Source organism: Hibiscus syriacus, unplaced genomic scaffold (genome assembly GCF_006381635.1).
Source record: "Hibiscus syriacus cultivar Baekdansim isolate YM2019G1 unplaced genomic scaffold, ASM638163v2 tig00111832_pilon, whole genome shotgun sequence".
NCBI classification, from domain to species: Eukaryota; Viridiplantae; Streptophyta; class Magnoliopsida; order Malvales; family Malvaceae; genus Hibiscus; species Hibiscus syriacus.
Genome location: NW_024063190.1, coordinates 836614 through 858675, shown reverse-complemented (window position 1 = coordinate 858675; position 22062 = coordinate 836614). Strand labels below are relative to the sequence as shown.

General features: G+C 35.8%; 3 protein-coding genes and 1 pseudogene across 3 annotated transcripts; 1 reads left to right on the top strand and 3 right to left on the bottom strand.

Moving 5' to 3' along the window:
- Window positions 1-3904: 3904 nt before the first annotated feature.
- LOC120171300 lies at window positions 3905-4342 on the bottom strand. The gene has a single exon (XM_039179019.1). The coding sequence runs from the start codon at window positions 4340-4342 to the stop codon at window positions 3905-3907; it is 438 nt and encodes a 145-aa protein (XP_039034950.1).
- A 2600-nt stretch (window positions 4343-6942) lies between these two features.
- Window positions 6943-10620, top strand: LOC120171308 (receptor-like protein kinase 5). The gene is made up of 2 exons (XM_039179025.1): window positions 6943-9582; window positions 9663-10620. Exons 1-2 carry the CDS (start codon window positions 7008-7010, stop codon window positions 10055-10057), a joined length of 2970 nt encoding a protein of 989 aa, XP_039034956.1. The 5' UTR covers window positions 6943-7007; the 3' UTR covers window positions 10058-10620.
- A 1173-nt stretch (window positions 10621-11793) lies between these two features.
- On the bottom strand, window positions 11794-12674 carry LOC120171311 (annotated as a pseudogene).
- Window positions 12675-17018: 4344 nt separating this feature from the next.
- Window positions 17019-20665, bottom strand: LOC120171309 (prohibitin-1, mitochondrial-like). The gene is made up of 6 exons (XM_039179026.1): window positions 20553-20665; window positions 19247-19434; window positions 18869-18985; window positions 17849-18019; window positions 17551-17763; window positions 17019-17418 (listed from the first exon to the last, which is right to left on the bottom strand). The coding sequence occupies exons 2-6, from the start codon at window positions 19421-19423 to the stop codon at window positions 17227-17229; spliced, it is 870 nt and encodes a 289-aa protein (XP_039034957.1). The 5' UTR covers window positions 19424-19434; window positions 20553-20665; the 3' UTR covers window positions 17019-17226.
- Between the last annotated feature and the right edge of the window lie 1397 nt (window positions 20666-22062).

Here is a 22062-nt window from a genome sequence, read left to right as displayed (position 1 = left end):
TGTCCCCGATATACCCTGCCATTCAAAAACATTAACTCAGCCAGAAAACCACCCAACACCTTTTTGTTTGCCTGTCTATGGTGAGGAAAAACTTGGGTTCTTGAACATGTATGTTTATCAATAAAAGTCCTAACTTGAAACATTTTGCAATCTTTTATTCTCTTTGCAATCATACGCCACGTACAGTTTTGTCAATCATACACCTTGTTTCGAAACGATCTTTGCTTGATTTGTTAACTTTTAGTTGATAGCCATCTTCCACACATTTCGTATACAAAGCTATCTTCAAGTCTTCCTTTGTATCAAACAATCATCTTTCTTGATACGAATAACTTTTGTGTAACAATCAACTGCTTTCTTTACCAACTCTTCTTCCGGTATCTGAAGTAATTCTGGCATATTCCAGTTATACGCCCGTGGCATTTTCTTTTCTTCGGGGACTTTTTCTTCTTCTTTTCTTCTTCAGGATTATATGAATTACAGAATGGATGTTCAACATGTTCATTCACAGTCGTAACTTCCTCCTCATTATCATCAACAATATCTTCTTCGGCAACGACTGTTTCATCATCAAAATTCGGGTATTGACCAATATCAAAATCATTACACGCAGGGTCTGTTTCTTCTTCTGAAACATCATCAAAATCCGTGTACTGACCAATATCAAAGTCTGGATATTGACCAAGACCAAATTCGAATACTGACTAGTACTCACAATTTTTTCTGTTGGCTCATCATCGTCTAACTGGTCAATACGAAAACCGGAATTTGGTGCTGAAAGTTGATTGGGATTTGGATTAGAGAAAGGTTGTGGGTTTTGAGAAAAACTTAGTTGATTACTACCCGCTACTGACCCAACAATACTACTTCTAGGTTCAACAACATACAATGTAACATCATCTTGTGAAACCCTAATGTAAGCAATGAATCGTTCAACATCTTCATTGTCGGTTAACAAATAAACTTTACCATTTCTCTGATAAGATAGCCTAAATCCACTTAGGGGCTCTAAATTCAATTTATTTGAAACACGTAGCATTAGAGTTTCATAAGTTAACTTTTGTAAAGACAATTTTAGTTGAAGATTCATGGGTAAAGGCATATATTGTAAAACACCATGAACATTATCCCATGACCCTCCAAAACACAAATCTATCCAAACATGATCAACATTAGATGATTTCATGGTTGTAAATTAATTTACTAAACAGACGAGCTGCGAAACTAAAACCTGTTGCCGGATTGGGAAGGATGTCGTTGGATATAGGAACGGATGTCGCCGGAGAGAGTGATAGATGGAGATGGAATGAGTTGCGATTTAGGGATTTAGTTTATGATTTCAGTGTTATATACCCAAAATTTCAGTGTTGTGATTTACAGATTCTCGTTGCGATTTACGGATTATCGTTGCGATTTACGGATACGCGTTGCGATATACGGATACGCATTGCGATTTACCCATACGCGTTGCGATTTACGGATACACGTTGCGATTTACGGATACGAGTTGCGATTTATGTGTTCGCGTTGCGATTTTCATATTCGCGTTGCGATTTTGGAAAATCGCAATGCGAATTTGTACTATCGCATTGCGATTTTCAAGAATCGCGTTGCGATTTTGGAAACTGATTTGCGATTCTGGGGATCGCGTTGCGATTTTTATTTCGCGTTGCGATTTTGTTGGTCATTTTGGCAAATCCAAAAAAAGTTGGTTAAAATCGTATATTATAACTTTTTTTTGGTCACTGAGGCGATTTTCTCTTATTATTATTATAGTTATTTTTTCGTAATATTGTATCATCTATTTTGCTATGATGTTAGAGGAATGTTTAGCTTCTAATTATAATTTGTAAGTGTGAAGTTTCTAAAACTTAATTTTCTTATTGGGTAAACTATGCATTTGGTATATAAACTATTAATTTTGGTCTGTTTTAGTACCTGAACTTTTAAAAAAAATTCAAAATCATATATAACATTTAGTTTTCATTTCATCTTAGTATCTCGCCGTTAAAAAACTTAATGCGTTTAGTACCTAAACTATCAGTTTTGTTCCGTTTAGTACCAAAACTTTCAATCTTTTCAAATTTAATATTAAATTTTGAAGGAGTACCAAAATGAAACAAAAACTAAAGTTTTTAAAGACATGTACTAAAATAAAACAAAAACTAAACTTTAAGTATGATTTTAAAAAACTGAAAGTTTAAATATTAAAATAGATAAATTGATAGTTTAGGTACTAAATCCGTAGTTTATTCAAGAAAAAACAAAAGTTAATGCTCGTTTACGGTCAAAAAGCGAAGCAGTAGAAGCATTGGGAAAACGAGTGGCGATGGGCTGTGCTGTCCCACGCTTGGGGTATCATGTTCTGTAAAAAAAAAAGAAGCTTCCAACAAGCTTTTGAGGTTCCAGGGGAATGAATGCATTGTCCTTAACTGGTTAGGGCCCTTGCTTTAGCAAAATTCACGTGCTTGGAAATTTCCTACTTCACTAGCATCAACTATAAGGAGCAGTGACAATGATTCCCACTACCATAGTTAGGAATCAACTGTTATTTCATGTGCATTATGGAACAAAATTCCACACTAAAATGGAACCCCACAAATTTGACTTATTCAACCAATACTAGTGGCGGAGCCACGGTTCGGTGATGGTAGACACTTAGTCATTCAAATTTTTTATTAATTATTTATTTTACGGATAATACCTATTTTGAAATCTGAATTTTTGTATATTAATTATTTATTTCACTAATAGTATCATTCTAAAATTTTAGGGTAAATTATACCAGTGACCATCCAACTATAACCCGTTTCCATTTTGACCATCATTTTTTAATTCTTGTCAATCATGCCACCCAACTATTTAAATGCATTCAATTAAGCTACTAGCTGTTAACGGTTAACAGAAATGATGATGTGACAGCTAGTAAAATTGATAAAATTACACATTTAGTCACTGATACTTATATATTCTAACAATTTTGTCATATTGTTAACAAATTAAATAAAGTTAATATTCGAATCAGATCGTGCCACGTGTCATCATTCGATTGGAGGATTTACTTTACTTTAATTTAATAATTTTATTTGTACCGATCAGAGAGTGACACATGTCATCCTATGGTGGAAATAAAATTAAAGAAGTTGAAATGGGGGAGCAAAGGAGTGGGAAGGCAACAATTTAATCACCGAACCAAGCAACCCCTTTGGGTTAAAACATACTACAAATGTTATATATACTAAATATAAGAGTGACATTTGTCACCATCTGGTGGAAAGAAAATTAAAGAAGTTAGGATAAGAATAAAATATATATATTTAATGGTTAGATGTTAATTTAATTCATATGTGAGTTTAATTTAATATATATAAAATAATAAAAATTTAAGGTTAAACTAGTATTTAGTAACTTCTTTAAAAATATATATTAATGACTAAATGTATAATTTTACCAATTTTACTAACTTCCACATCATCACTTCTGTTAACTGTTAACGGCTAGTTGCTTGGTTGAATGCATTTAAATAGTTGGGTGGCTTGATTGACAAGAATTTAAAAATAGTGGTCAAAATGAAAAGAAACTATAGTTAGATGGTCACTTGTATAGTTTACCCAAAATTTCATTATAATTGTTTTCGCTTGCAAGGTATTATTTGAAGTTGATATCAAAGTTGGGTGAAGCTTTCTCATCACCAGACAACCGATAAGATGGAAATCTAATGTTTTTAAAATTGGACCAGACCTTGAACCGGTAAAAGTACTGGTTCAATCGGATTCAACCGGATTTTATATAAAATAATATTTTTTTAATTTTAATTTTTTTTGGATGAGTAAATTATATTCCATCAAAAAAAAAACCACAGCTTAGCTGCTACAAAATGATATGTCACAAACTAAAACAGTTCTCAGTTTATGTACAAGAATCTATTACCATCATCTACTCTATGTAAACTAAGGTCATATAATTTTGATTTCACTGCCTCCTTAATTCTTTTTACAATTACCTCACTTGAGCTTGAGATGCCTCTAAAATGCATATAATTACGCTCTTCCCAAATATAATACAAAAAACCAGTCCAAGCAAGTTTTAGAATCCGTACCCGAAAAGTTTTACCCTTCAGGTTTCCAACCATCCAGCTAAGGCGTTGATCCCAGGTAAGAGCAGCACAACGAGTACCACAAAGGCTTAGAACAGTGTTCCAAACATCCATAGCAAAAGGACAAGCAGCAAATAAGTGATCCCTTAATTCAGAGTCTGAACCACATACCAAACAAGCAGCATCAACAACTAAACCAAAACGGAAAAGCCTGTCTTTAGTTGGCAGCCGATCGAGGATGGCCATCCACGAGATTAAGAAGAATTTGGGAATATAAGACAGGAACCAGATAAGCTTATGCCAACTCACCTTCTCCCTTCTAACTCTAATACAGTCCCATACTCATTTGCCTTTAATAAGGCGCAAATTAGTACCAGGAGGAAACAGATTACTCGCAAGATCTCGCAGCCTCAAAAGTTTAGCTAAAATCCAGTTGTAGTGGGGTTTACAGACTGCTTCCCAATAATTCGCAGATTGGAAACAATATTAAAAAACATATATAAGTTAAAAAACATAAAATTAAGTGAAACAAAATGATTAAAATCAACTACAATATAATATTTAAGCTAAAACATATTAAATAATAAATATAATTATATAACTATAATAAAAAAAATTAGGGTTGAAAAAAATCATAATAAACGATGTCGTTTGGTTTAATTTTTTTTAAAACAATACCACATGGCTAAGAAACATAGAAGATCATCCCAAAAGTTTAAAGAGTAAAAATATGAGAACAAAACAATCTCACATGGCTAAGAAACATAGAAGAACATCCCAACTTAATTCTATAAATACTAGAGGTAATTTGACATTCAAAATCATGGAGCCTTTTGGCGAGTACAGAGCGAATTATTCTTTAACTTCAATTGAGCTCGAATTTCAGGCTTTAATCGAGCTTCTAATTTTTTTTTGAGTTTGAATCTTTTCGAGTTCAAGTTTCAATATTATATTTCGAGTTCGAGTTGAACTTGATAATTTTTAGCTCGTGAGTTTTTGAGTCGAGTTGAGCTTACTTTTAAAGTTTTCGAGTTCGAGTCGAGCTCAACAGTACTCGAGTTTGACTCGGCTCGTTTAACAAATGACGTCGTTTGGTTTAAATTTTTTTTAAAGAAAAAAAAGAACCGGTTGTTCACACCGATTTTTCCGATTTTCAACCGGTTTTACCGGTTCTGTGCTCATCCAGTTTTGGAAATTAACCGGACCGGACAAGTCACCAGTTCACAGTTCAACCGGCCGGTCCGGTTCGGTCCAATTTTAATAACACTGTGGAAATCAGATCCCATATTACAAGTGTTGAAGCTTTTTGGACTCAGTGCCCCGCCGGTCCCCTTTGGATTGGATGATTTCATATCTCAATCATAGATTATCTATTGGTATCCCTTTCACATTGACTAGAGAGTAGACTTTTTAGCACTGATATTTATCATCATGTTTTTAAGGTTTAATTAGAAAATAAATGTATAAATTATACACTTTTTCTAAATATAGGTGTTTAAATTTTTTTTTATTCATCCAAATACTTAACATTATAAATATTATTACTTTAGATGCTCTAATCGTAACATCCATTAAAAAAATTCATGAAGTAACATATATGATAATTTTATTTAAAAAATATATTATTATATTTAAAAACCCTAATTTCTCCCTAACATGATCAATCATGTGACATTGCAATTTATAACGTCGGAAGATGGTAGTTTAGGAGTTAAAATTAGGGTTTTCAAAATTTTAGATTTTTTTAAAGTATTTCGATTTTTTTATTTTTTTAAATATAATAATACTTTTAAAATTTAAATAAAAAATTTAAAATTACCAAAATAGAACACATATCCTTTAATGATAAAAATTTAACGATCATTATAATCGATGCACATAAATTGACAACATTTATAGCGTTAACCACTTAAACAAATAAAAAATTTAAATACCTTTCTAAAAAAATATATAATTTGAACACTTGTTTATTTTCAATGTCCAATAATTTTTGCATTTATTAGACGCGGCCCATTTGGCGTCACACGTCAAACGGTCACCTCTTGCAATTACTCTTCCGATTTTTGGGGTTAAATTAGCTATTTGATCAGCACATATTCTCACCTTTCTATTTTGATCATTTAACTATTTTCCTAAAATTATAATTAATAATTATTTTTTGTTTCTATTTTAATTACTAGATATTACATATTAACCGTGTAAATAATACACTGCTTTCCATGAACATGTAATGTACCCAGAGAGGGAGGATCTTAACCATTAACTATGCATTCTTTTTGTTTTAAGTACCTTAATTAATATTTGGTCAAACGAAGCCCTTAAAATATTATATTTGATCATGTTAAATCCTATCATTTTTTCATTTTAATAAAATATTTTTAAACCAATAAGATGTTGACACGTCATATAAAATTAGATACTTGTTTTGACTAAAAAGTAATTTAGAGGTTAAAAGCAAAAAAAATGTCATAATATAGGAACTTGTTTTAACCAAAAAATAGTTTAAATAGTTAAATTGGTTACATATAATAATTTAAGGACTTAATTTGACTAAAATATAATTGAAGTACTTAAAGTAAAGAAATGACATAATTTGAGTAACTTTTTTAGATTAAGCGATAAATGACATCTATGTATGGGCCAAAAAGCAATGTGAATAAAACTTCCGCTTTTGAGTGTGGGAATTTTAAAATTTACGAACCATTTCGTCAAACAACTTTTTAAACAGCAGCTTCATTATTGGCGTTTTCCCGGTGTAAGGACATCATCTTCCCCAAAAGCTAAGGACCCACTTTACTGCACAACTTTTCCCTCCCTTAAAAAAATCCTTTCTTCCATGCCATGCCCGCCTCATACATACACTCTCTCCGTAAATTGAATTCCACACTCCACCAAACCAGAAGCCGAAACAATGATTCTGGTAATCTTGCTGATGTTCTTCAACGCTTTGCCGCACGCTTTTGCCCTCAACCAGGAAGGTCTGTACTTGCTGCAAGCCAAGCTAAGCCTTTCCGACCCAACCGACGCCCTTTCCTCCTGGAACAACCGAGACGACACTCCTTGCAACTGGCGCGGCATTTCCTGCAACTCACTCACTGGACGAGTCGAATCAGTTACCCTTCCCGACTCTGAACTCGCCGGACCCTTTCCGCTTTTTATCTGTCGTCTCCCTTCTCTTCACTCCGTATTGCTCGTCAATAACTCCATCAATTCATCACTACCCGTTGGTATTTCCGAGTGTCGAAATCTAACGACCCTCGATCTCTCACAGAACCTCCTTGTTGGGTCTTTACCTCACTCCCTCGCCACGATTCCCACACTGCAAAAGCTGATCCTTTTCGGGAATAACTTCTCCGGTGAGATTCCCGCGAGTTTCGCACAATTTCAACGCCTCGAGTATCTGAATTTGGCGGGAAATCTCCTCGACGGAGCCATTCCTGCTGCCCTTGGAAACATTTCGACTCTCAAAGAGTTGGACCTTGCTTATAACCCCTTTTTTCCTACTCATATTCCGAGTGAACTCGGTAATTTAACAAATCTCGAGCAGCTTTTTCTCGCGAGTTGTAATATTGTCGGCCAAATTCCCTCGAGCTTCGGTCGTTTAGTTCACCTTCAAAACCTTGATTTGTCCTTGAATCGGCTCACTGGGTCGATTCCTAGTTCAATTTCCGAGTTGAAAAGCATTGAGCAAATTGAGTTGTTTAACAACTCTCTAACCGGGGAGTTGCCGTTAAACATGGGGAATTTAACTACGTTGAAGAGGTTCGACGCGTCCATGAATGAGTTAACTGGGGCAATTCCGGCTGGCTTATGCGGATTACAGCTTGAGTCATTGAATCTTTATTACAACAGGCTTGAAGGGGCTTTACCGCAGAGCATAACTAGGTCGGAAACGTTGCACGAGCTGAAATTGTTCAACAACAAACTCAGCGGATCACTGCCGAGTCAACTTGGTGCAAACTCACCATTACAAAGTTTGGATTTGTCTTATAATCGGTTTTCTGGAGAAATTCCAGAGAACTTGTGCGCAAAACGGCAGCTAGAGGACATCATTTTGATTTACAATTCATTCTCGGGCAAAATTCCAGAAAGTCTAGGCAGATGCACGAGTTTACGCCGGGTCCGGTTCAAGCACAATCGTTTCTCGGGTCAAATTCCAGACCACTTTTGGGGACTACCCAAAGTATTTTTGCTCGAGCTTGCTGAAAATTCCTTTAGTGGGAAAATTCCAAAGACGATTTCAAGTTCTCATAATCTCTCTATTCTGTCAATTTCCAACAACGGATTCGCCGGATCATTGCCAGATGAAATCGGGTCATTGGAGGCACTAGTAGAGATGTCTGCTAGTGGAAACGGGTTCACGGGTCAGGTTCCTAGATCGTTGGTGAACTTGAGCAACTTGGTTAAGCTCGATCTTAGTGAAAATAAGATCGATGGAACGATCCCCGAAGGAGTCAAGGGGCTGAAGAACTTGAATGAGTTAAATTTGGCTAACAATAGGCTATCTGGGAGTATTCCTAATGATATTGGTAGCTTGCCTGTACTTAATTATCTTGATCTTTCAAGTAATTCATTTTCTGGGGAAGTTCCAATCGAGTTGCAGAATTTAAAGCTGAATGTACTTAATCTGTCGAATAATCAGCTTTCTGGAGAGCTCCCTCCTCTTTATGCCAAGGAAATTTACCGGAACAGCTTCGTCGGGAATCCAGGATTGTGTGGTGACTTGGATGCTCTTTGTCCAAAGATAAGTCGATCTAAGAACGAGAACTCTATGTGGATTCTTACTTCCATTTTTATACTTGCTGGCCTGGTTTTTGTTCTAGGGGTTGTTTGGTTCTTCATTAAGTACCGGAGTTTCAAAAAGATCAAGAAAAGTGCTACCATAACAAAGTGGAGATCATTTCATAAGATCGGTTTTAGTGAATACGATATTGCCGGTTGCCTCAAGGAAGAGAATGTGATAGGAAGGGGAGCTTCCGGCAAAGTTTACAAAGTTCTGCTTAGTAATGGTGATGCAGTGGCCGTGAAGAAAATCAGTGGAGGAGTTAAGAAAGGGGATTCCTTGAGTGCTGCTGATACAGAGAGGGATGAGTTTGAAACTGAAGTCGAAACGCTGGGAAAAATCCGACACAAGAATATTGTCAGGCTGTGGTGTTGTTGCAATGCCGGAGATGGACAACTTTTAGTTTATGAGTACATGCCAAATGGGAGCTTGGGGGATTTGTTGCATGGCAGCAAAGGGGGATTGTTAGATTGGCCAACTAGGTACAAGATTGCTTTAGATGCAGCCGACGGATTATCCTATTTGCATCATGATTGTGTTCCCCCGATTGTTCACCGGGACGTGAAGTCGAACAACATATTGTTAGATGGAGAATTCAGTGCCAGAGTTGCAGATTTCGGAGTTGCAAAGATTGTTAAAAGAGTAGGCAAAGCTGCAGAATCCATGTCTGTGATTGCAGGCTCGTATGGTTACATCGCACCAGGTTTGTTCCTTGATCCTTTTTTTGATTGGTTATTTGTTCCTTAATGCTTTGTTTATTCATTTTTTTTCATTCGTTTGCAGAATATGCATATACCCTAAGAGTGAACGAGAAGAGTGACATCTACAGTTTCGGGGTTGTCATCTTCGAGCTGGTTACCGGTAAAACCCCGACCGATCCAGAATTCGGGGAGAAAGACATGGTGAAATGGGTCTGCTCTGCCTACAACCAAAATGGTGTGGAGCAAGTAATTGACCCCAGACTAGACTCTACCTACAAGGAACAAATTTGCAGGGTACTCGATATCGGTATCCTATGCACTAACGATTTCCCCATTAACCGCCCTTCGATGCGGAAGGTGGTCAAATTGCTGCAGGAAGCTGGCAAGGAGAACAAGTTCAAAGCCAGTAAGGACGGAAAGCTCTCCCCATATTACTGCTACGACGAGGAAGCCTCCGATCAAGCTAGTATAGTATAGTTCAATTAGTTGAATCTAGTAGTGGATCACACTAAAATTTAACTTTCCTCATGCTGGTGGGTTTCATTGGGGAGAGGGAATGGTGCAGTGACAAGAGGGGTGCCCACTTTGGAAAGTAAATCATACCAAGTAGTTTAGTGTTAGACCCACCATAGAGAGAGACATTGGACAATTGTACAATATTTGTTTTTGGCAGCAATGATTTCGACAAATATCGAGGAGTATAGCTCTACTGGTTGACTGAAAATATCAGGTAGCAGATACCGGAGTGGTCCGTCGATCGACGTTGCCGCCCTTCATAAGTGAATTGGGCCCTTTTGTCTCTCTCAATGTCTCCTTCATGGCTGTGGTTCTCAGAAGGAAATGATAGGATGCCTTTTGACTGTATACGTCTGTTATGAATGATGATGGACCTAAGCAAGGCATCTATCCGTCTTCGATTGTTTAGGGTTGCAAAAAAGTCTGTTGTTGAGAGTGACAGTGCCTGAACTTGTGGGTTTTTGTAGGTGTGTTCTCATTTATTAGCTTAATCAATGGAAAAGTAGCTAAAAAGTAGCTCATTTAATTCCAGACAAACTTTCATGATCCACGTGATAGATAGTTTAAATTTTTTTCATTAAATTAAGCATAATTTCAATTTTTGAAGGGGAAAAAAAACTTCAATAAACATGGGATAGTTTAGTAACCCTACCTAATTCCCACCCGGTGCTGATAGAGCCTCTTTCTCCCCAAAATTCATGCAGACATTTGAGCTGAATGAATTGCAGTTTGTTGACGAGATTTTATTAATTTGGGCACCATGCCTGAATCTTATTATAGGCTATGCTCCCTCAATTATCCAGACCAGATTCTCCCACATCAAGTTTTTGGCTTTTGCATGTTTATATTTATGCATGCATGATATTGCTATGGGTCTATCATGTGTTTATTGGTAGATCGAGTTACTTTTGGGTTAAGTTTATACAAGATTTTAATACATTTCGTATTAAACGGCGAGTAATGTGAAGAGCAATGAAGGGAAGGAGTGGGTTACAAAAAATGAACGGAAAGAGGTACAATTGGTGAAATAATAAGAGATTCTGGAGCAAAGCTTAAAGCTGCGGTAAAGGATGCTCTCCGGGCTTGTTGATGGAACAAGAAGTTTAAATCAACTGTCGGCAGTTTATTCTTTCTAGTTTGGACGAAGAGCAGTAGCCGGTGATCGATCGATATCGGCCGGATATGTAAAGATATGGAAGCAAGGTACCAGAGGAATTGCTCTAGGGTGGAAGAAGGGGATAGTCTAAGTACCCTTTCTTGTTTATTATTGTGGTTCATATATTGCTTGTTTGATTGTTATGTATAGGTCGACAGGTGTATAACTGCATCCACCCATTAGAAGATTTAGTAGCGATAAATCTCTCGAGTTTATTAAAGGTCTTACCAAGAGTCTCGTCCAAGACTCTTTCTCTCTGGTGAATCCCTCCATAGGTGATATTAATAGGTCGACCGAGTGTTGTATTACCGGAGGTGAGGTTGCATCTTCGGAGGTATAACAAGACCGAAACCAAAGAAATAGTGAAACTGCATCATCAGTTTTTCACCAAGTTCAAAATCATAGGGAATGGATTTGCAGGTAAGTCCGAATACTAACGCACAAAGGTTCATACCTGCCATCTACAGGAATCATGTAGCATGAACTAAAAAGGGGTAAACTAAAAACATCATTCGACAACAGACAAATTCCTGTGCAGGACTTGGCATAATCAAATAACAAGTTCAACTAAAGATTGCAGAGGCCAATGCCCACATTTTTTTGCTGCAAACAGTCTAAGGAACAATTATCACGGTTCCAATTATCTATTCTTATATTGGCATTCGCTAGAAAAATGGAAAATTTCTATACCCGATTGCCAAATTTCAGTAGTGTGTGTATATATATATATATTCAATCCAAAACTTACCAGGCTAGTCGCTGTTCTTCTTTCTGAAAACATAAACATCGGTCTCATAAGCGTAATCAGGGTGCAAATCCTGATTCGGAACCTTATCGATCACGAAAACATTTTCACACATTTCCCAGAACAGTTTATCGGCTTCCGGTGATCTCAACTGGTACCCTAACAGAACCGCCTCATCGTCGGCAACTAAAGCCTCCATAGCCCCCACTAAATGTCCCACCGATTCCTCGATATAGACTACATCGGCCGCGATCACCAAATCGAACGGAGGATTAGCGGCCCTGATCTGATCCTCCTTGTTCCAATAAAGAACTGAATTCTTCAGGTTCTTCCCCAGAACGGGTTTGTTGCGTTTGAGGGCAGGCATGACTGGGGATATGTCGGTGAGGATGATGTCATGGAGACCCAGTAGGATGAAGGGCATGCCGGAAGCTCCACATCCGGTTCCTAGCTCGATGGCACGAAGGCGGAGGCTGTGGAAATCGAGGAGTTCGGAATAAGGGTTATTTGTGCCGGTGGTAGTGGGCAACGGCGGTGCCAATGCTCGAAAATTTGGCGAGGACTAGCGAACAAGGCCAGACGGAGGTGCCCACGTGGAAGGAGACATTGTCTTGTTGGATAGAGAGGTGAGAATCGCGCACTTGAAGCTCTACAACCGGTGAGTCCGTGAATTTCATTTCGGCTTCTTTCTCTGCTGAGTTAACTCGAAGCTCTGGTTTTACTGTTTTAATGTGAATTCTTTGAAAGGGCTTGGCATGTTTTCGACCCAATGAGATAATTGGGCTCAATCTCCATGTTACACTTTTATGGACTAAATTATAAGTTTTCGTCCCTAAACTTTTAAATTTCTTAAAATAATGCTTAAAGTTCAATTTTATTTCATTTTAGCATCTCACCTTTAAAAATTTTAGTTTTTATTTCATTTTAGTATTCCGTTCAATATTTAACGTTAAGTTTTAAAAAAATTGAAAGTTTATATATTAAAATGGACCAAAATTGATAGTTTAGGTACTAAACGCGTTAAGTTTTTAACGGCGGGCTACTAAAATAAAATAAAAATTAAACGTTAGGTATGATTTTGAAAAAATTGAAAGTTTAGGTACCAAAAAGATGAAAACTAACAGTTTAGGTACTAAATATATAGTTTACCCTTTTCTGTATTGGTCAAAATACGCTGTCAGTCATTGTACTCAGTAAAGTTTGAGATTTAGCTATTGTACTTTAAAAAATAAATTACCATACTTTGACATCAACAGAATCAACTCCTTATCTTTTAGCTGCCTTTTTGTCAAACTTGTAAAAGAAGAAAGAAAGAAAAAGCAGAGATGAGGAAGACGAAGATTATTTTAAGGGGGAAAGGTTAATATTAATGGCATAAATAAAAGATCAAAAGTTTTAGCTTTAACTTACCTTAGTTAGCCTACAATAAGTGTCTGGTTGCTTCATTATCTTGTTTTATTGCAGTAAACATATATATCAATGAGATAACATTCGTTTCACATCTTTTTAAATTATTTTATTCATTAACTTATTAGATTAGCATTCAAAATTAAGCCTAATTTAGAAGTTAGCTGAGGATTAAGACGCCTTCTGTTATCTTCCATGCTGGTACTATATTTCTTTTACTTCTGTACCTACGAAATATTAATGACAATGATCCTTTTTTATGAAATTATGTAGAAATTGCGAGTCAGCTCGACAATGAAGGTTCATACTTTTTCTCTTATTGGATGCAAAAAGTTCTTATTGAGTACAGGAGAGAAAAGAATAAAGCCTAAAGGCATTACATGATCATGAAAGTAGACTTTCATTAGAGTGCGTATATATGTAGGTCAATAATTCCAGGACCTACTTTTCTCAACCTCAAGCGACTTAGTAAAACCATGAAGAAGAAAAGAAAATGAAAAAGCTCTTGCATTCATGGCCTTTACTTGTCTTACATCGGAAGAATTTGAAGTTATATGGAGTTCAATTTAGTCACGGTCACTCTTACGAGTGTGTATCAGTAAGTTAAAGTTCGAATTTCAATATCTATAAACTATTTACCAAGTACAAATGAAAATGTGAGCACTAGAGGTCAAAATATGGGGCCTGCAATACTGTATTATCAAGTATATCACAAATAAGCCACAAAGTAAAACTCTTATCCATTTTCCACTTGTGTTTCCCATGTCTTTACTTGTGACTGATCCCATTGTTATTGAGAACATGAGAGAAAAGAATAAAGTCTAAAGGCATTACATGATTATGAAAGCTAGACTTTCATGTGAGAGAGTGTGAGTATATACTTTTCTCAACCTCAAGCAACATAGTAAAACCATGAAGAAAGAAAGGGAAATGAAAAAGCTCTTGAATTCAAGGCCTTTAGTTGTCTTATTTCGAAAGAGTTCGAAGTCACCCGGAACTCACTGCAGTCGAAGTCGCTGTTACGGGTATGTATCAGTAGGTTAAAGTTGGAATTTCAGTATCTATAAAACATTTACTAGTTAAAATTGAAAATGTGATTGAGTAGTAGAGGTCAAAACATGGGGCTTGCAATACTGCATTATCAAGTATCAGTATCCTGTTCGAATCACAAATAAGCCACAAAGTAAAACTCTTATCCGTGTTTCGGAAGACGGCTATCGGTTAGAGCAAAATCGCAACTGATAATTTAAGAAAATAAAAATGAAGATATAGAAGACAAAATTTACGTGGAAAACCCCTAAATAATATAGGGTAAAAACCACGGGCAACGGTAGAAGAATTTCACTATGAGAAAATAAAAATTACAATTTTTCTCGATCTAACAAGGAGAAAACAACTCTCAAGAAAACTCTCTAAATTCTCTAGTATCAGGAGAAAGCTAGAATGATTTGGGATGGTTTTGAAACTAAATGAGCTAGGGTATTTATAGTTGAAGCATAAGGACTAATTTGTAAATACCCTAAATTACAATGACTAAAATTAAGATTTTACCATTGCACATTTTTAACACAAAAATCGGTGCATTAATTAAACACTTTCGGTGCCTACATTTCCAGCCACTTTCGGTGTATTTATGCACCACCTAGCTTGACTTTTCAACAATCCGTTGTCCACTTGTGTTTCGCATGTCTTTACGTGTGACTGACCCTATTGTTTCTTTGGCATTGAATAAAAAAAGGCAGAGAAATGACAATTTTTTTCTTTTTCCCTTGCACATTTTACCTATGCATGAATATGACTTTGCTCCAAGCTCAGTTTGGTACTGGGGAAAGCATTGATGCTTTGATTCTCTCAATTTTGCTTGTAATAGTGCTGATCTTGTTAAGGTACAACTATGTATATGCATGGTTTGGTGAAGGGAAAGCTACCTTATATGTCGTACATTCTTCGTATATCTACCGAAAGTCACGTATATATTATAATTCTCTTACTTCTCGAACTTGAAGCCTTCGTAGTTCTTCGAGGCTTCCAAAACTCCATATCCTCTAACCAGTTATTGACGTGACTATAGTCAAATTTATTTATCATGTCAACCTATAAATAGTCTTGTTCACCTTAATCATAACACCAACATTAAATGTTTGTATATAAATACAAGATTAGAGAAAGAGGAACTCTCAATCTCTCTACTGTATTCTTTAACCGGTTGTCCCTCTTTCTTTCCATCTATCATCCAGTTTGTCATAAAAAAGGGTAAAGTATAGTAATGATCATTGAATTTTTATAAAGCTTGTATTTAGATCCCTCAATTTTTAAAACTTGCAATACAATCCTCTAACATTTAGTCCGTTTGCAATATGGTCCCTGGCGTAACTGGCCGTTCCACGCCGTTACACTGCCGTTAGTACGTTTGCAATATGGTCACTAAACTTTTCAGGCGCTTACATTTAGATCCCCCAACTTTTAAAACTTGCAACACAATCCTCAATTTTATTATAAACCCTAAATTGAAGTATTTTTAGAATTTGGAGTTTAAAATATAATTGAATTATTTTAGAATTTAGGGTTTAGAATAAAATTGAGGATTGTGTTGTAAGTTTTAAAAGTTGGGGGACCTAAATGCAAGCACCTGAAAAGTTCAGTGACCATATTACAAACGTACCAACGGCAGTGTAACGGCCCGTTACTTCGGAGACCATAGTGCAAACAGATTAAATGTTGGAGGACTGTATTACAAGTTTTAAAAGTTGGGGACCTAAATGCAAGCTTTAAAAAAGTTCAGTGACCATTACTATCCTTTACCCTAAAATCAAAGGAAGTTTAAACTTGCAGGATTTTATAAAAACATGACCGCTTTTAGGTCGACTTTGAACATCTACCGGATTCATTTATTGACCGGCTCCTCCTAGTAAAAGTAGAGGCATGCTCGTACCGACGTACATGTGTTTATTGTTAAGAGTTAAATTAGAAAAAAGTCATCAATATTACTTGAGTAACATCTCGAATTTAAGTCATCGTTATGTCCAAATTGATCCGGATATGTCCAAATTAATCAAAACGAAACCTTAAAACTGAAGGGAGAAAAGAAATCAAATTAAATTATGAATTTACAAGTAATATAACTTTTTAAGAAGTTAACAATATAATTAATTTCTAATTTAGAATATATAAATTTAAGATTATATATGTTTAAAAAATGATGTTTTAGATTTAATAATTTATTTACCAAACTTTCAGTTAAATCAAATATTTTATATGTTTTAATAATGTCAAGTGTTCTTGTATTGTTTTTGATAATATTATTTATAGAAGTAATATTACATTTCCATGAACCAAACATTGCTTAACCTAATTAGATGAATAAAATTTAATGGAGAAAGGAAAAAAATATAAAGTATTTTTTTAATTAAATCAAACAAATTAAATTTGAATGGATAAAATGAAGTTTTCTGACAAAATATGCTTTTACTACAAAATTTAACATATATCGATTATGAGCCCAATATTTGGCCCATCGGCCTGGGTTCACCTCGCCCACCCAAGCGTGCCTGTATTCAAGCCATTGCAGCAGTAGTTCAAAGAGTATTGACAAAGATGATATCAGCTTATGAAGATAATAAAACCAATAGCTCTTCTTTACCTCAACTAAACATATATCCAACTGATGGGGGTTTAAACCCTAATCCTCAAGACAAAATAAAAATCCTTCCAACTTCCATGAGATGACATTAAACCCTAGAGTTTGTCACCACACTGTTGTATAATAATGTTCCCACAATTGAATTATTGAACAAAGCATGAAATAAAGGTAAGAAGACCAAGTTAATTGGCGTGGGATTCAAGATCCATCTCCTGAAGGTTCAGCAGTAGATCCTTCGAGTTCAGGAAGACTTTGTTGGATGAATTCGCGATGGTCTGTGCAATTTCTCTAGAAGCTTCGATTTTCCTCAATGTGATGAATGCTGGATTCTTTGCAATTGCTTGACCAATGAGTTGGGCACTCTTGGCTTCTCCCTGGAAACCAGAAAAAAACAATTACTTTACAAAAGAAAGAATCAGAACATACAAGGCAAAACGAATTCTCACGAATTTCAGAGAGAAGCAGAAACTGACATCCACTTCTACGCTTTATATGTATATTCTCACCTGTGCTCGGATAACAGCACTTTTCTTGTCCTGTTCAGCTTTTTCCACGATGAATTTGGCTCTCTCAGCATCTTGTGCGGCCACCTGTTTAGCCTCAATTGCAGCAGTGAATTCCTTCCCGAAAGTCAGACTTGTAATGGACACATCATCAAGTTGAATGTTGAAGTTAGCTGCCCTCTCGGTCAAAATCTTCCGAATTTCCTTACTAACATTCTAAAACCAGAATAGTTCAACTTCACATGATTAATTCAAACAATTCTATTATTAGAGCATGGAAAATGCATGACAGGATATGTACCTCTCTCTGAGTAATGAGCTGGCTAGCATTGTATTGAGCAACAACAGCTTTCAAAGTTTCATGAATGATTGAAGGCAGGACCCTCTCATTGTAGTTCTGACCAACGGTTCGATAAATTTCAGTTAACTGATTTGATCTAGGGCGAGTGAGAACTCGAAGCCCAATCTTGACCTGCAGAGGATAGTTCAGAAGCAAGTTTAGCTTGTAATTAAGGCATTACTTGCTATAACATTTTTCTATTTTCAATTTCCACCTAATATAACATCGGAAGTGCACAAATGTTGTAGCATCAACATGGGAAAAGCATGCAAAATCCTCAAGGTTACTCCACTACAAAGTCATACATACTTGATCATTCAGGATGAAGCAAGGAACATCACTTTGGGGGTGGGAAGAGGAAAGGGAGGATAAAAAAAACATTTAAGCACTTATACAAAATATAGCAACTAATATATATTTTTAATTAATGTTGTTTTTCTAGTAAGCCTCGATGTAGAAATTGGTAATAATATATTCACTAGGTTGATTGAAGACGTACATTAATAATTTTAGGAGTTAAACACTATGCTACGGTTGCATTTAGAAATTTAGATTTTAAAAAGGTGGACTCGGATATAAAAATTATAGTAGTTGTTTGATAAAACACATATAATGTAACATTTATGAATATTTTTCAAATTCATGGATTTGTAGGAGAAATATTTAGTGCTGAATTTGAAATTTCTTTAGATATTTGAAGATTTATAAATTCATGTCTTTACCCGTTACAAATATATAATCATATTGAATCTAAACTAAATAAAATAGGTCAAATCCATGTCCCCCCCCCACCCCATTTAAGGAGTTAAACACTATGCATTTCATTTTCACATTTTTTATAGCAAAAGAAATCCAAACCCAATTTTCAAATCCATGCCTTCCCCCCCCCCCCCAAAAAAAAACTACCTTTATCTATCCAGGCATTACAGCTTGAGAACTGAGACAACATGAAAATAAAATAGGTCACAAATTTAGTTTTACCATCTGCAGATCACGACTCCCAGAAGTACTCTCAACTAGATGAGGTCTTGCACGGACATCATAAATGATAGGCCTCTCAAACCATGGTATCATAAGGTGTGTTCCCTCAGAATAAATCTGCAGAAACAAGAGTTAGCTGCATGACATACTGCTAGACAGAAGCCAAGGCAAAAGAGGCAAAACTTAAACAAGAATGTTAATAGGACACCGAGAAGAATTCTAGTCATGCAAGAAAGAATAGCACAGTGCTACCAGCTAATCAACTCCATATAGAAGCCATATCCATTGTTTATATGCAGAGTACTATAATATCCACAAACGACAAATATTGGTTAGGAGACACATTCCGATAAACATGCCAACTGGTAGAATGATGACCTTATCTTTGATGCCCAATATCCGATTGAAAACAATGGCTCTATGCCCTCCGTCAACATTGTAGAGACTATTGGCAACTCCATAGAGACCAAGCCCACCAATGACTCCAATCTTAAGCAGGGCAGGAAGAGCTCCACCTCCAGGCATCTTAGGAACTTTGAGGTTGTTGAGATTCATTTTACTCAATGCTGAAACATTGAACCATGGATGTCAAATTGCAGAAGAACCCAATGGGGAAAAAAATACCAAGCATCAAATAAATTTGGAACAATGAATAAGACAGATAAGGATCAACCAATTAACAACAGCTAAGAAACAAAAGATACACGTAATAAACAAAGAGAGCATGCCCATGTCAACATTAAACCAATGTAGGATAGATAATAGTTGGTAGAGCACAAGGTTCTTAACCTAGAGGTCGTGGGATCGAGTCCCACGGAGGGCATTTCATAATTCGGAGGTCTCCTACCGAAGCTGCTCTCAACCTGATGTTGGGGGCAACCTACTATCTTACTTCCCCTTACCTCATACATATGGTAAAAAAGGGACAGCCATTAACTTAGAAAGAACAACTATGCAAACACATAAATCTTTACAAGTGACAACCCAAAAATAAAGCTGACACCTAAAACTGTGTAGTGGAGACTGGAGAGTGTAAGAAGCAATATCTTTCAGAAAGAGGGGTAAGAAGCCAAACCATTTCCTCAACATGAAAATACAATATATTGACTCCACAAAGAACATAACACTGCCAAAACAAGTTAATTCGTACAATCTGTTGCTAAACAATCTATATAGACATAATATTTAAAGAAGATTTCCATTCATTTCAATCGGATTCGGTCAAGCATGTTAACATATCTATTCCAACATGGTCATCTACACGCCTACGCAAATTTGTAGTTAAGTAAAATGCAAATATGTTCGCCTCAACAACATAGAAAAAACAACAAAACCCACTCCTTACGATTTCAAATCAAACCACAAAAGTAAAATTAAAAAAAGAAGAAGCAAAAGAATAGAGTAAGACCCTGAAAGCTGACTACTACTTTTACAATCTAGCTCCAAAAGAACAAGATGTTTCCACATTCGACAGCGACGGCTAGCACTGCCTTGAACAAGAGATATGAGCTAATAGAAGAAATACAAAAGAGGGAAGCCGAAACCAGTAAGTTCAGCAACAAAAAGCTGATTTCTACACTTCCGCCCAAAATTTCTAAGCAAACAAGCGAAGAAAATATAAGCTAAAACTTTTTTCTCTGAAAAAATAATGAGAAACAAAGGATGAAGGCGCAGACCGAAATACCTGCAAAATGGTCAGCTGAACAGAGAGGAAAAGAGGGATTCGGGGGGTTAAAGAAAGGAAAAAAAGGGTTTAGGGTTTTATATTTTGGGTTTATGGTTTATGGATCCGACCCGATAGTGGGGTTATCAAATCAAAATAGTTAAATTAATTAATTAACTATAATTTTAAAATTCAAAATATTATTTTGAGTAAATTATAAGATTGATCAATTTCTTTTAATATTTGACATTTTTCTCACTTAATTCAAAAATTTAATTTTTAGTCACTTGTATTTTTTATTAAGATTTGGTCACTAAAACAAAATTATCGTTAATTTGATGACATGATATATTAAGTAAAAAAAGTTTACTTTTATTTTAATCCCTATATTTTTGATAAAATAGTTATTATTTTTGATAAAAACAAATTTTATCTATCCAAGAGTAGCTGAACTGCTACATATAAACAAGTATTCAATATGCAACTCAACCCAAAAACCTATTCCAACTAAGGCTGTAATGAGACAAGACAGATCGCGAGCTATTCAATATTGACTCGATCAAGGCTCGATAAATACTCGGATCGAATAGACTCGAGCTCGAGCTCGACTCGAGTTCTTAACGAGCTGAAACGAGCTACTCGATATTCGACTCGAAAAGCTCGTGAGCAGCTCGAAAATATAATATATTAAGATTTTATTTAAAAAAATAAATTAATAATAATAATATTATTTATTTATTGATTTTTTTAAAAAATACAGTAAAATTTCATGTATTTAAGGTTCATGTTCGAGTTCGAGTTTGAGGCTTCATTCGAGTTAAGTTTAAGATTTTTTTTTCATTTCGAGCCTTTTCGAGCTGCTCACAAACTTCAGTTCAGGATTTCGAGTTCGAGTCGAGCTTGAAAATTTTAAGCTCGCGAGTTTTTGAGTCGAGTCGAGTTCTATTTTAGAGTTTTCGAGTCGAGTCGAGCTCAGCAATACTCGAGCTCGACTCGGCTCGTTTACACCCCTAATTCCAACCCAGTACCCCTATACTAAGCCAATAATCTAAATCAGATTCTACTCTATGCACAACTTGTTATTAATTGAGCTTAGTTTATTAATTAACTGTGTCGTGACTCATGATCACCGCTTCCAAGGTAAATGATCAAGTTTACACAATCTGCAACAGAACGGTGAGTAGGGACTTGCCCTTAAGCCTGCTGATCGCCCACTTAAACGTAATGTCCCAACCCCTAACTTGTCGTTGCAGTTTGCAAGCCACCAAGATCTTTGTCCAAATCTCTTTCGAGGTTGAGTACCTGAAGAACACATGATCTCTTGTCTCGTGGTCCCCTCCGCACAAGATTAGGGGTGTGCATTTCTTGATATCCGAAATTATCCCATCCGAAATCTCGGACATCTAAAAGTTCGGATCCCTAAAATTGTGATCAATATTTAATTTGAGAAAATTGAATTTTCGAATATCCAGATCCGAATATAATTATAATTTTATAAAAATTAAAATTAATATTTTTGTGATTTTATATA